Source organism: Ixodes scapularis, unplaced genomic scaffold (genome assembly GCF_016920785.2).
Source record: "Ixodes scapularis isolate PalLabHiFi unplaced genomic scaffold, ASM1692078v2 PGA_scaffold2__306_contigs__length_199485367, whole genome shotgun sequence".
Lineage (NCBI taxonomy): Eukaryota > Metazoa > Arthropoda > Arachnida > Ixodida > Ixodidae > Ixodes > Ixodes scapularis.
In genome coordinates, this window is record NW_024609857.1 from 52,480,646 (window position 1) to 52,494,982 (window position 14,337).

The following is a 14,337-nucleotide window of genomic DNA, read 5'->3' on the forward strand; positions in this document are numbered from 1 at the left end:
CGCTGTCTATTGTTCAATTAGGTAAACACGCAGTGTACTGTGCCACAGCATATTTGCCATGCCCCTCTAGTTACACACGTTACCACGCGTTGTGCAGTATCGCAAAAGCTAATAATCGTTACGTAATTATATCTGTACTTCGATATATTTCATATCATTAGCAAAATTAGATAGAATATTTACTTTTAAGTTTGGGGTGTGCGTTGTTGCAATGCATATGTGTTGATTCATGAAGTTGGCATCATGAAAACTCCTAGTAATATAGTTTTTTGCTGCACTGCACATTTTAATACAAATATGTATGGTTAAATTATTCTTGGCAAACAACTGGACCCCAGCCCTAGAGTCGTTCCTTGCTTATTCCAACATTTGTTCCTTGAATTGTTTAAGGAAATAATGCAGGTACTAACAAAAAAAAAAAATGAAATCTTTATGAAGGCGGATTTCTGAATCTGAATGATTTGTTTTGGAAAAGACTGTAGGTCATAAATTACCTAAGCGTAATGTGATGATCCCAGTGTTGGTTTTCATGATTGGGATCTGAGTCAAAACAGGTGAAATGAAAAAACAAAAAAAACTATGTACAATGTCTGGGTCTGAGACGTAGTTTGTATATATTCGCTAAAAGACAGAACTAGCAGATGCTTAGAAAGAGAAACCCTCGACATCCAGGCATAAAAATAAGAATAACATAATAGAACAAGAACAATGAAGTACACGACTCCCACGGAAAGGTGGAACTATCCTAATATGCGATAACTTTATGTCTAATACCGTCTAATTTCATAGCTGACTGACTCAGCACTCTCTGAAGATTAAACAACCCGTTTTATTTTTATTTTGATGATCATATTAAAGTCAAAGTAGTGAAGTTTTAACCTATGCAAAGATATATATTACACATTTACTGGACAGCGTGACCACACAGAGTTCCTTGGTGTAAATGCAATGTGTATTACGTTACTAAAATTGACTCATGAAGTAAAGAAAATAAGAAATAAGTGTTGTTCGAGCCAGAATGCAAACGCTGCGAAGGATCCATGTCGTACGAGGTTAATTGAGTACTCATTCACACTTCGGTTATATTATCCCTTCTGTTGGCCGCACTGTCGTATCGGAACTTTTCGTACAAGGTTGCTGCCCCTCCAGTCACTGATGTGCAAGCTAGAATGTGTTGAGTCAGTTCAGTTGTGACTGAGGTGCAAGAGCGAATAGCTGCCCCATGTGTAATTTGTACAAGTGTAGGAGTCATTGTTTTTTATCAGAAGGGGTGTCTGGTCGCGATATCTATAAAAACAAAACTTTGTCCACGGTATCATGGAAATGTTTTGTCGCAAAAATATATTTGGATTGGATACAAAAGCTTTATGAAGGACGCACAAGTGCTAATCATAAAGGAGCCAATACCCATCCGTGTCGACGATTGATGATGACATTGAGCGTGCCTGTCAACTCATTTTGTCGGATAGATAAGTGACAGGGGATGATGTGACAAATCATTTGCAAATCCGCCAAGGCTTTCCATTTGCAATAATATATGAAAGGCTTGGGTATGGAAAAGTTGCGATCAAAATAAAATTACAATTAGAGTGAAAAATTTCTAATCACCCATGTATTTAAGTTTTTCTATTCTTTTTCTCTTCAGTGTATAGTTGACATATTTCTTGCTCCCACCAGAGAGCAAGGATGATAGGTGGAGCTTTGCCATTTCTGAAGTGTGTTTTCTTTCCATGAGCCAGGTTTTATTTTTAGGCCAGTGCTTTTCGGAATCTGTAACCTCTCCATACATAGCTGCAACTGCCACACTGAGTGAAAAGCTTGGTGTAGGTCTGTTAAGCGCCTGGAGAGGCTGCACATGCTTGAACCGTCCTCTTTGCCCTGTTTTGAAATGTGCTGAGACACTTCTTCAGGGCATTGGGAGACCTGCGCACAGCACGGAAATGCTGAGTACTATTACGGTATCGTCATCTTCCCCAGATTGTAGCCAAGCATTGGTCTTGGACGGTTCTATTACAACGAAGTTTTCTATTTGGTGACCCAACTTGCCTCCAGACGGCTCTAAAGTGCTGCGTGCTACCACTGTATGGTCATCGTCTTCAGATTGTAGATTGATCTTTGAAATAAAAACCGCGATCGTTAAAATTATTAAAAATTATTTATACATAAAAATGTTGTAATCCTGCCAGGTTCCAAACAGATAGATGTCTAAGGAACTAAATCGTGTTAAATTTACTAAAAAGACAGACATAAGGTCACTGTTATTCTTATTCTAAATGCAACACTAACGATAGTCACATTCAAGTTCCATTAAGTGATATCTCACTGTGATTAAATGTTCATGATATTTGGTGCAGCTGCAAACAGACGTATGCAATTATTTTTATGAATGTGGGCTTGGCTCGGCTTTCAATGGCCTAGCCTGAATTGCCCTTTTTTATAATGGGACTATACTGAATTTGTATGAGCTGCATTTTTTGCGAGGCTGGCTGCTCATGGTAGAAATCAAGCGAACAAAGCTGAGAAACACAGCCAACCAGGGCCGTGTAAAAATAAATAATGAAGCTATTCAACAATATCTGACACAAAAAACCGTGTTGAAAAAAGTTTTGCAGGGGCGTTGTTAGTTTATATTTTAGTGTCTCGAGTGTCTATGACTGTCAGACCTTCAGTATTATCAATAAAGTAACCTGATAACAAGAATTCAAATTGTTTAGCTAAAAAAACTCGCCTCAAGGGTGTGCAATAGGACAAACAACCAAGGGAAGCTTAGAATCTTAAGGGTTGATATATGCATTTGTAACTTTTATAAACTATAATATAAAAAAACAAATTCTCCTTGATTATTTACATATTCGAGGCACATATTTCTAGTTCAACAAATGTGTTTTTATGAAATGGTAACTTGAGATAGTTGGTAATTCACTTATAAAGGCAAACAGTTAGGAAGACAAATATGAAGACAATGACATGAAAGAGGTTTGAAACTTTCTGAATGCGATATTAGAGAGCAGCTCTTAAGGAGGAGGGGAGGGTACGGACGGAAGGGTATGCCGCTCCTCCTCCTCCGTACCCTCCCCTACTCCCCTCCACCTTCGCTCTCATTTAGCGGGAAATTTGTGCTAAATTTCCCGCTAAATTTAGCGAAGATTTTCCCGTTAAATTTAACGAGTTAAGTTCCCCGCTAAATTTAGTCGGGAAATTGACCTCGCGAGACCTCAACACCAATTCAGTTTCCCCGCTAAATTTAGCAGGGAAACTGTGACGTCCCATAATGCAACGCGGGTGGATACGCCGACGGCAACGCCGCTCAACCCGCAAACGGGCGCCTAAGAGCTGCGCTCTAAAAATAAATGGGTGCTTTGCATAAAGGCAGACACTTTATGTATAAAGGCATAAGGGAGAACAGCAACAAGTACTTTCTACCGAATAGTTGAAGCCACCTTTCGACATGACCTATTGTAGATATTTGCAAGTTTATATTACAAGAGCTTCACTGACCGAGACAGCAGGCTCCAGTGTGTCGAAATTCGCCTTAAAACTACGAAAGCTCTAAATTTTCCCCAATGTGAATGTTTTAGCTTACTTCCTGAATCCCAACAACCTAACTTCCACCTCTCACTCTAGTTGTTATAGTTATTAGGATAAAACGCACAGGTGGAGAGGGATTATTTTTGTTCATGATGATAATTTGCAATAAATTCAGTGAAGATTTTAAAGACGTTACAGGTAAAACTGCAATTTTTGTGTATTCTTTCGATTATACACTAGCCAAATGACTTGTTTTTGAGTTTTCGGTTTGGCAGACCCAAGTCTGTTCAAACTGCTCATCTCACCATGGCTTCCGTTTTTAGAATATTGGCGCACGGGGGCATATAGAAAGCCTACACTTGCGCCTGCGAGGGGGGCACATCGAATCAAAATGGCTGAGGCTCCGCAGGTATACCTTCGTACAGCACAGTATGAAACTCAAGTCCGTTTGGGGCTGCAATAGATGCTCAACGGTGGTACAGATCAGAGCAGTTCCGTCTCCTCTCTGAGAGCAACGAGTGCGGTCGACGCAAGGACCATATTCTTTCCTCGCGACCCAATTTCTCGACGTCTTCCTATCGACGTTTTCCAAGCACTTTCGCAGCTGTCGTGGCCAACTCGTCACTGTTTTGAACTTCATTGGTTTCAGGCGTGATTCTTGATTTTCGTAGTCACCTTACCTGCCTATTGATTCCCAATAATGTTTCGTCAGTCTTCAGCGATGTTGCAAGTAGAGCGTCCTTCTCGCGTTCGGTGAAATTCGGGGCCCCCCAATGGCTTCTTTAACTCGAATTGTGAGCACAAAAACTACTGCCATACTACACATATTCTACTATCATCCGATATTAAACACACAATTACATAGGTAAAGATATTTCGTGTTAACTTAAAGCTTTGACTTCTCTTTTTGAAAGGTCAGCGTAAGAATGATTGAATTTGGAGACTTTTCATTCGTTACTCACCGAAGAAACACAGCGAAAGGCAGCCGCCAGCACCGACTACTTTGGCGGAGAGTTTGTTTACATCACGTGATTCCTTTCCGTCCATCGTATTCGTCCCCGTTAGCGTTTCCTAGTTCGCTTTGTGTGTCCCTACATTTTCTACGCAAATCCAGCGTTTAGCTAGGGGCGCGTCTGTAAACGCCAGTTGTTGTTTAGTCAAAAGTCGTAAATATATACCACTTAAAATTCAGAAGGCCTGAAACCTCTTTTCCCCTTTGCCCTCCTCTCGAATTGTCACGAATAGCTGCCTGATTGTTTGATGGGTGGTTTCTTTTACTATAGTCATTGAAAATTTGAAACACGCAAGGTGTGGCTTATGTTTACGCTTTGTGCTTCATGGTTACTTCTTCGGCGTTCATGTCAAATAAGCCTGAATCTCACCGGCTGTGGAGCGGTATTAGAATGTTCGGGAGTCTATAGAACCGACCCTATGTTTCTGAAAACGCTAACGACAGTGTTTTTCTTTTTTGTTTTGTTTTTTGTGTGTGTGTGCGTGTACGAATAGCGCTTTTTTGTACGAAAGGTGGCGTCGTGCACTATTGGGGTGAAAATATTTGGTTCGGCCATTTTGTCTCACAGGGTGAGGCAGTAAGGACTAGCACATTCAAGACGCCTAGCGAAATTCAAATTCCAAACTTGCATACTTCAAATTCGGCAAGCAAGCGTGTACGTTTAGCCACAAGTTTTATGTCTATTTTTTTAGACCTCAATTTTCAGGTAGTGAAATAATTAAAAGTAAAGCAAACTCGAATGTCGTGTATTTTCTATGGTCGATATACCAACCGGTTTGGTCGTCTGCACACAAGTTTATGAGCTCGCTCCCCAAAGGCTTACTAAACGCAAAAACGTTTAAAAAAACTAAGAAAAACAATAGTCGAGGATCGCCATGAGCGAGATCATCGCGATAATTATGACTTTTCAAAAATATATCTGAACAATTACCACCCGCTGCGAGCAAGCTCACAAACCAGTGTGGAGAACGACGGAGATCCGTTAGAGGGCTCAGTAAATGCACAGCCGCCATCTTTGCTCTATTTTTAATATTTTACCACCTCTGACTTGAGCTAAATAAAAACAGACATAAAACGTCTTGCGAAACTACGTACGCGTGCTCAATTTCAGGTATGTACATAAATTTGGAATTCTAAATTTGCAAGACACGCCAAATATGTTAGTTCTTATGGCCGCTACCCGTACTTATGTCGCGAGCCTATGCCAAAAGTACTGATGATATATTTTTTTTTCTACATTGTTTCAACAGGGTCTATCGATGGGCGAACGAATTGGATACGACCCTGGTGACGAGGTTATCTTCGATATCGGGCATCGAGACGCTTCGAAATGTAAGTACTCACTTTTCGCTCATTTTCATTCTTTGATTCTTTCTCGTCTCTTCAATAGACGTTGAAATTTGTACCCGAATCACTCGCTATTTTCTCGTAAAATAAGACTACGTTTGTTATTTCTGCCTAAAAATAATATTAATTTCCTTTTAGAAACTGTAAGATGAACTTCGTAAACTAAGCTAAGGTCTAGAAAAGAGTAAAACGCACTTTCTCAAGAAAATTCTTTTAGTTCGAATACCATTGTTTGCAATAAAATCGTGCTACCACAGTTCTTCTTTGTCGAATCTCCACGTAATCAAACGTAGTCAAACGCTACTACTTTGAGTGAGAGTGAGTGGGCATCTAACCCTGAACAAGTTCTCTGTATGCCTGAATGAAGTCTAAAACTTGAATTTCGGGGTTTTGCGCGTCAATATGAAGAAGGGAATCAAACACGCTCCGGGCAGCGGGAGACTGCGGATTCATTTCGCCCACACGGGGTTCTATCGACGTGCAACTAAAATCTCAGTAACATGGCGCCTCCTCTTCAATAAGCCTCGGCCAAGTTGCAGACACCTTCAACGAGGTCTCTTTTTAAGCGAAAGTGTCTCGATTTTATTTCCATTCAGAGTTACGAGAATGCAGAGAGTCTGAGTCTGGTGGAAGTGAACGGCACGGAGTTGCTGCTCAAGATGACCTTAGAAATGGAGAAGAACTTGCAGCGAAAGAAAAACGCTCTCAAGGTGAGTGCATCTGATTTACGCACAATGGAATCTATGGGTCATTGTACCGGCACGCCAAGTATCAAAAGACGTTATGCTTGGGTTGTGGACGAGGAAACATTCAATGGGAAACAAAGTGTTGTTTATTTTTTTCTTTAACAAAGCAAAGTGTGAGAGAAATATTCTAGGTGAAACAAAATGTCGTAGTTTAACAGTTTTCCAGCGCAGCTGATAGCAGAGATAATAACTTGTTCCTGTCTCATAGCTCGAAGTTCGCATTTAGAAACTACTAGACTTTTCGGTGTTTTAATCAGCAGGAGTCAGTTGTTTTTCAGTAGAATGCCTACAGAATTTCGATGATAACAAACATGAACATATTAAAATAAATAAATGAAAAATAAACACTGGCCATTGCGTGGTTAGTGCCAAATCAGAACCCGCAATTCAAAGTGTTGTAAAAAAATTTGCATTCTATATCAATGCGGTGAAGTTTCAAATAATTTAAAGAAACGGCAGTATAATTGAACGTGACAGGGAATGTCACCGAACTGATTATTTCTGCGGACGAATCTTATAAAAATATTGATAAAATTACGCTGTGCTTACGACGACTCCAAGCTCGTGTTCATATGTTTTGCCTTTTTGTCCATAGTTCAACAATCTTCTGACGTAGTAATTATTTTATTAAGCATCGACGGAACTCTAAGCATACGTCTAGGTTCAAGGGGTTATTTGTTTAACCTCAGGATGTATTTTCTTGCCACCTCGCAGAAGTGGCCATAAAATCAAAATATTTAAATTCAGGGGCTCAGTATGCAAAATCTGTCTTGGGAAGAAGTGGCAGGGGAATGGTGATTGGCTTCTTTATAGTCTCCCATCTTAATGTCGGCGCCCCAACAGAGATATTAGGGAGGCCGTCATAGATTATTTTGGGGGAAGTGATACCTTTGAAGAGAATCCACAAAGCCATTCAGAACGAGACGATGACTCACTCTCATCGATGTTTATTTGTGGCTTAAATCTGCCAAATGGCTAACGCAAAACCGTACGGCTAATAGCCGACAGGAGTATAGCCTCTTGGTAGCCAGTAAAATCAACCTCTTCCCAAACCTCTTCCCTTTTACCCCATACACACTTTCACCTTTTTTTATAAAAAACAAAACACACGAAAGTTGCTAGGACGAAACAAAAAAGCTATGATTAGGTATTTTTACGACAGGCCCTCTGCGGTACTACTTCCCCAGTAAGTTGATGGTATTACGGTGTCTGGTTTGACAGCAAAGTTAAAACAAATGCAGCCGGCTCGAGAAGCTTTCACGCGCTTCGCCTTCGGTTGGTTTCATCATCTCCTGACCAATCACAAACAGAAAAGGCCAAGTGAGCTGCGCTTTCGACGCTGCTTGCTTGATCCCATTTCCTCGTAGTGCTAGCCGCGTCTGGATTTAAACTGAAACAAAGTATAACTTTATCGTCGAAAACAATTTCCAAAGCGACCGGTGAACCCAACCTACTGAAACAGTTTGCACTGAATGGGACCATGTAGTCTGTTCACATTTACGCTGACAGAGTGGTTGAAGCTACGTGCTCGCCGGACCCAGTTGCCACATCCCTTTCATCCCCTGACCCCGCCCTCTGCTCTTGAGTGTGAGCAGGAGCGTGATCGCTTGGCCAATGTTAGATGTAGGACTGGTCTAGCCAGCACGTAGCTTCCACTGGATTGTCAGCTTAGGGGCAAACAGAGTATTGATGATTCTGGCGAAACCGACGGTAGCTAGCAGCTAGAACAGAAAGCTGTGGCGGCAGGTTCGCTCTCCAGCCTCCTCGAGCGAATCAGATATTTATAGTGGCTGACAGTCTAAAGACAAAACCACGGAAGTAGGCTCGAAAACACGTGGTAAAACTCTCCCATAGCCAAGCGCGTCGTTGCACTCATCGTCCCTAATGTAGTCCCTTCAGTACTCGGCTATGCACGAGGGGATAATGCCTCGCTTTAGTTCTCTCATCTAGATTAACGCAGCATACGTAGCGATTTTCGTAAAGAATAAAAGAAGCACGAAAATAAATCAGAGTCGCATTTGCGCATGAACCGAACGAGAGCTTTTCGCGATGCACAAAAGATGTGGGACCTTTGCGCTTACTGATTTCTCTCGTGAAACCGAGAGACAGTAACATGGCGTTTCCCACGAGAACTGCGGAGTTAATTTATAACGAGGTCCGAAAGTTCTATTCTTGAACGGATCCTGCACCGTATGTAAAAACCCAATTATAAGATCTCTAGAGTTATATAAAATACACGGCATATAAATTGCTAATTAATTAGGTAACTAGGTAAGCCGCAGCTTTCCCGGCACTGTTCGACCTTTAAACTTGTATTTTTGTGACGCAGGATTTTCATTTAGTGATGCATGAAAGGAATACAAATCATTTCATTACAAGCAATATGAGCAAATCAGTTGATAGCATCGGGCTTGTAAGATGCGTTATTCACGATAAGACGGTCACTTCATGATAGATAGTTCGATATGGTGCTTAAAAGAAATAACTTATTCAAAACTGATTCCAGCGAATTACATTAACGGTTTTGGAACCAAGAAAATTAAAAGTAACTGTACTTATTTATTTATACATTTATTGATACTCTCAGTCCTTTAGATGTGTTTTACAGGGGCATATGAGTACAAAAACAAAACCAAGAAAAGAGTAACAGTCATTCGCACATAGTTGCACGAAGTAAAATTAAAGTACGCCTGCACAAAAAAGGACTTAAATAAAGGCGAATTCAAGCCCAAACGGGCAACTAAAGTTCGATTTAATTTTTGACAGGATACAGCCCATAACCTGGAACAAGCATACCTTTAATTGTTCCCGTTCAATTTTTTTTTCATACAAATATCTTTTATGTAAAAGTTCATTTTCCTTGTTTTATATATATATATATATATATATATATATATATATATATATATATATATATATATATATATATATATATTCAACGTTAGTTTCCATTTAATTATTTTTACATTCAAAGATATTACCGGAGACAGATCTTATAAATACGAAGGATACATTGTAAATAAAAAAAATGTGAAAGCCGCTTACAACTCCCTGTAACGCCGAATTAGAGCGCAGCTCTTGAGGAGGAGGAGGGAAGGGCACTGGGGGGGGTTAAACTAACCAGGGGGGGGGTCACGTGACCTTGGGGGTCACGTGACCCCCAATGCCGGTGATGTCATCACTGACGTCACTGATGACACATCAGTGACGATGACGATGCGGGTTCCGATGACGTCATTAGTGACGTCACTGATGACTTCACCAGTGATGATGACGATGACGATGCGAATGTCGGTGACGTGATCAGTGACGTCGCTGATGACGTCATCAGTGATGATGACGATGACGATGTGGATGCCGGTGACGTCATCAGTGATGATGACGTCATCAGTGATGATGACGATGACGATGTAGATGCCGGTGACGTCATCACTGACGATGACGTCATCGGGGGTCACGCGACATCGGCGGGGGTCACGTGACCTCGAGGAGGGGGTCACGTGACCTCAGGGGAGTCACGTGACTTCGGGGGGTCACGTGACCTCGGGGGGTCACGTGCCCCCCCACGAGGTCACGTGACCCCGATGGGGGGCTCGCGCGGTGAATTATGGGACATTTCCCATGATGCACCGCGCGGTTACGCCGACGGCGACGGTGACGCCGACGGCGACGCCGACGCCGCTCAAGCCGGAAACGGGCCCCTAAGAGCTGCGCTCTAAAATGGGCGTCACCGAAAGAAAATAAACCCCCATAAGAAAGGAAACGTAGGTTTTTACATTACTTAAATGCATACAGGAGTCAATACTGTTTGTGTGCGTGCGTGTTCTGACAGTGGAAGGTTAGTTGGCATTAAAAAAAAGTGCTGTCTGATGTACGTCCGTTAACTCTCTGCCGTAGAGGGAAAAGTCTTCCATTTCAACTTTGCTTCGAAAGTTTTTCGTACATAACACCTACGGGTAATGTTGCGATGAAAGCCAGGCGCAGTTGAGCTGCGCATTCACACTCACTGCTCGTACATCATAGACACAATGTTTGCGGCGGACATGACGGGAAAACTATCTGCGGACAGGTCACAAGTACGCTCGGAGCAGTTTGCTTCGAATGTATGCCTGCAGACAGTCTTTTGTACGATGTACAGCGAATGTAACCGCGCTGCTTCGAGGTCACTTCTGAAGAACTTGTATTGGGTTCAAATAAAACACAAACTACTCTGAGATGTTACAGATCGTCCAGTTCTGCTTAAAAATATAGACGTTTCTAATCGTATAGTGTTGTTATACGTACCAGAAAGGAAAAAACAAAAATGCGCACTTATTATCCTCGGTGTCTACTGAGCACGTAACGCTGTTACTCGACATATGTTGCGCATTGTATCAACACGAATATGTCTTGGAAAATCAAGATGACCTTTATTTTTTATTTTTTTTTTTTTTTTTTGCGCCTCTCCTAAACGCAGCGCCTGGTGAAAAAAGCGGAGGAAGCTGTGGTCAAGCACAAATTTGTCGCCGATCTCACGGTAAGCGACGCTTCCGAGCCACGTCTCACAAGTCATGAGAAAACAAATGGTGTCTGCGTTCATTTTAATTGTGCAGTGAATGACTATTTACCGTCTAACAGGAACGTTGTTCCACTTCAATATATATATATTTTTCTTTTTTTTTAAGGCGCAAACTTTTATGCTTGTGACTGAATCTTACCTACATTTCGTGAAGAAATCTATTTGTAGCGATAAGTGGGAAGTGTGGGAAACAAAACAGAACTTTTGAATAGCATGTGACTATGAGAATACCATTAAATTTGTTATGTTGTCAACACGCCCGGACTATAAGAACAAACGATTTATTTTTGTAAACATTTACGAATAAAAAAAAAAACAGATCCTACAAAAATATTGAAGGAACGAGCTGGTTTGTTTACTTAACAGTGTACGGACGAAATAATAGGTCTTCTTTCATGTTTCAAAACTCTGTTTATATCCAGGGTGTTTTTTTTAAGATTTACAGGTTTGTTTTAAAAACTTTTGAAAGCTACACTTATACGGTTTGCGCAAGTGAGTTATACTGCCAGGGGACATAAAATAGGAGGCTAATTGTAATTATCAGTTAGCTAATGAGGTAAAATTTGTTAACTAACTTTTTAATTAATGAAAATAGACTTATGGTTTCAATTTGAAACTTGGTGAGCGTTATCGAAAACCGATAAATCAGTCATTTTCAGAATGTCTTTTAGTGCGTGAGAAGCGTAGTAGCGCACTAAAATTACCAGATGTGGAGCAGGTACAAGGCTAGCGCTTGTGGTAAGGCGCCCGCGCCATATTTTTTTTGTCTCTTATCTATGTACCTGCTTCACGAGTGGTAACTTTAGTGCACTACTACACTTTTCACGCACTGAAGGTCACTCTGGAAATGACTGACTTAGTGGTTTTCGATAACACTCAGCAAGTTTCAACTTGAAACCATATGTCGATTTTCATTAATTAAAAAATTAGTTAACAAACTTTACTGAATTAGCCGACTGATCGTTATGATTAGCCGCATATACAATATCCCCCTGCCCGTATAACTCACCTGAAGAATCCACATAAGTGTAGCTTTCACTGCTTCTTTTAAACAAATCTGTGAAGACTTAAAAAAAAAGAAACACCCTGTAGAGATATATACAAAGTCCAAAGGCCGTCTAGAATAATATATCTTGAGCAAGCGCGATTTGTGTTTGTGGACAAAGGCTGGGTGGGCATTGTCGATAAAATAGATGGAAGGATTTTAGCTAAAATTAAAGAGTAACTAAATTGCAGAGTGAGATTCTATACAACGCATTCAAAACGCAATGTAGTCGCTTAGATATTTTAAACTGAAATTTTGACTAGCCATTGAAGTTAGATAAGTAAACACAATTTGTAGATTGTACTAAGGCGTCTAAAAATATTGATTGTCTTTTTTTATTTCTCACCAAGAAAGTTATTAATCATAGAAGCGATAAGATCCCTAGTGTACGTTAATAATTTATAGGCTGCCATCAATGACACGTCATAACTAAGCAGCGCCTGCTTTAAGCGTGCCTACTGCTTAAACCTGGGAGTTCTTCTTGGCAACAGTGGTCCCCCAAAAATGGTACTCAATTTGTTACCCGAAGATTGTTTATTTCTTTTTCTTGTGGTTTGAGCCACTGCAATCAATACTCAACACATCCGCCCATAAAGGGGCTACAAAGCCCAATTTGAGCTGTGGGAAAAGATCGACTTCTTACGTGAATTCTAGGGGTTTTCTTTGTCGTTCAATCGCCCGCTTACGGCATAACACCACACGATGCGGCGCCGAAAGGTAGCGGCCTCCTTCATTCATCACGGCAGCTTTCGCTTCCCGGTATCGGCAGCGAAGCCGTATCGCTCCGCTGCAGAGCCACAGCGCCCGCTACGACGCTACAAAGAGCACGAAAGAGGAGGGACTCCCCCGGGGCTGATTGATGAAACCAGAAACGACGAGAGCTCAGAATCCAGGACGAAATAAAAAGGAAAACGAACTTGAGAGGAAAAAAGAAAAAAAAAGTTCAATCTAGAAAAACCCAAAACGTGACATACAAAAAGCAGGAAACCAAAAGCAGAAAATGTTTGAGAGGGGAGCTAAATTACGGAAATGTAATAACTATAGAAAAAAAAAACGTTATGAATAATGGAGACAAAAAACAGGAGAAAATAAAGCGGTGGCTGTCGGGCGGCATATGCGGTACTTCGAAAATTGCCGAGCGCGCGCCCGCCCGTGCGAAGCCAGCGCGGTGTGGGGGCAAATCGAGTGCATCTTGAGATTATCATTCAAAGAAGGTTACCGAGCTTAGATGCCATGCCCCCCGGGCACGGCGGCGATCGCTCATAGTTCCTCTTTTTGTCCCGGTGCTCTCGATCGTTCGCTGTTTCTAGCTTTCTTCCGAGCCGTTTCCTGCTCAAGAGTCAAAACTCGGCATGCGATTATACATATTGTACGTAAGGTGGATAAATCGATGGGTACACTGATGCGAACGAGCGTACTATATATATAATATATAGAGATATATTACGTTTCAACCTTTCGCCTCTTTTGCCTACCTTCTGCACTTTTCGAAAACGATAAGGGAACGAATATTTTTTTGTTCGTATATGTAACTTATTTAAGGCGCAGAATTTTCAAAGGAAGAGTTGTTTTATTCACTTTCCGCGAAACTCGTTTTTGGAGCCGCCTTTCGACACACTGCTGCTTTAAACATTCGCGTGGTCGGCTTGTTTTTGAAAAAGGTAGACGAGAGCTGAGCGTTTTCAAGATCTTTCTCGGAATGGTACGCACTGTTTTCGCCTTACTGTTTTTTTTTCGCTGATGTAGATAGTTTTAACAGCACGTGGGTACATCCCTTCTTAACAAAAAACTGGAAACAAAAGTAAAAAAGAAGTTGGAAGCAAGAGTGATCGCCTTTTGAGGAGCCAGAACAGGCCACTTAAAGCATTTAACTTTACACAGCCTTCCAATATGTCTTTATTGCGTACTCTGTGTTCCGATATTAAAAATGTGCCGATAAATAATCGATTTGTGTGAAAAATTCAAAATTGTGTTACACTAAAAATAAGCTCCTTTGTCGCTTCTTGAGATTATAAAAAAAAAAAAAAAAAAAAACTTTTTGCCACGTCAAATGCGATCTGAAACTTCGCTTAGATGTCCCATAAAGTCTCGGTCGCACTGC

General features: G+C 41.1%; 1 protein-coding gene across 1 annotated transcript in view; it reads left to right on the top strand.

Moving 5' to 3' along the window:
- The window catches only part of LOC115310117 (voltage-dependent calcium channel subunit alpha-2/delta-1), a 405,214-nt gene that overhangs the window by 302,333 nt on the left and 88,544 nt on the right, over nt 1–14,337 (top strand). The window contains exons 2-4 of the mRNA XM_042291392.1: nt 5,791–5,872; nt 6,484–6,597; nt 11,090–11,149. Coding sequence (XP_042147326.1) covers nt 5,791–5,872; nt 6,484–6,597; nt 11,090–11,149 — 256 coding nt within the window. The remainder of the gene's footprint in view (nt 1–5,790; nt 5,873–6,483; nt 6,598–11,089; nt 11,150–14,337) is intronic.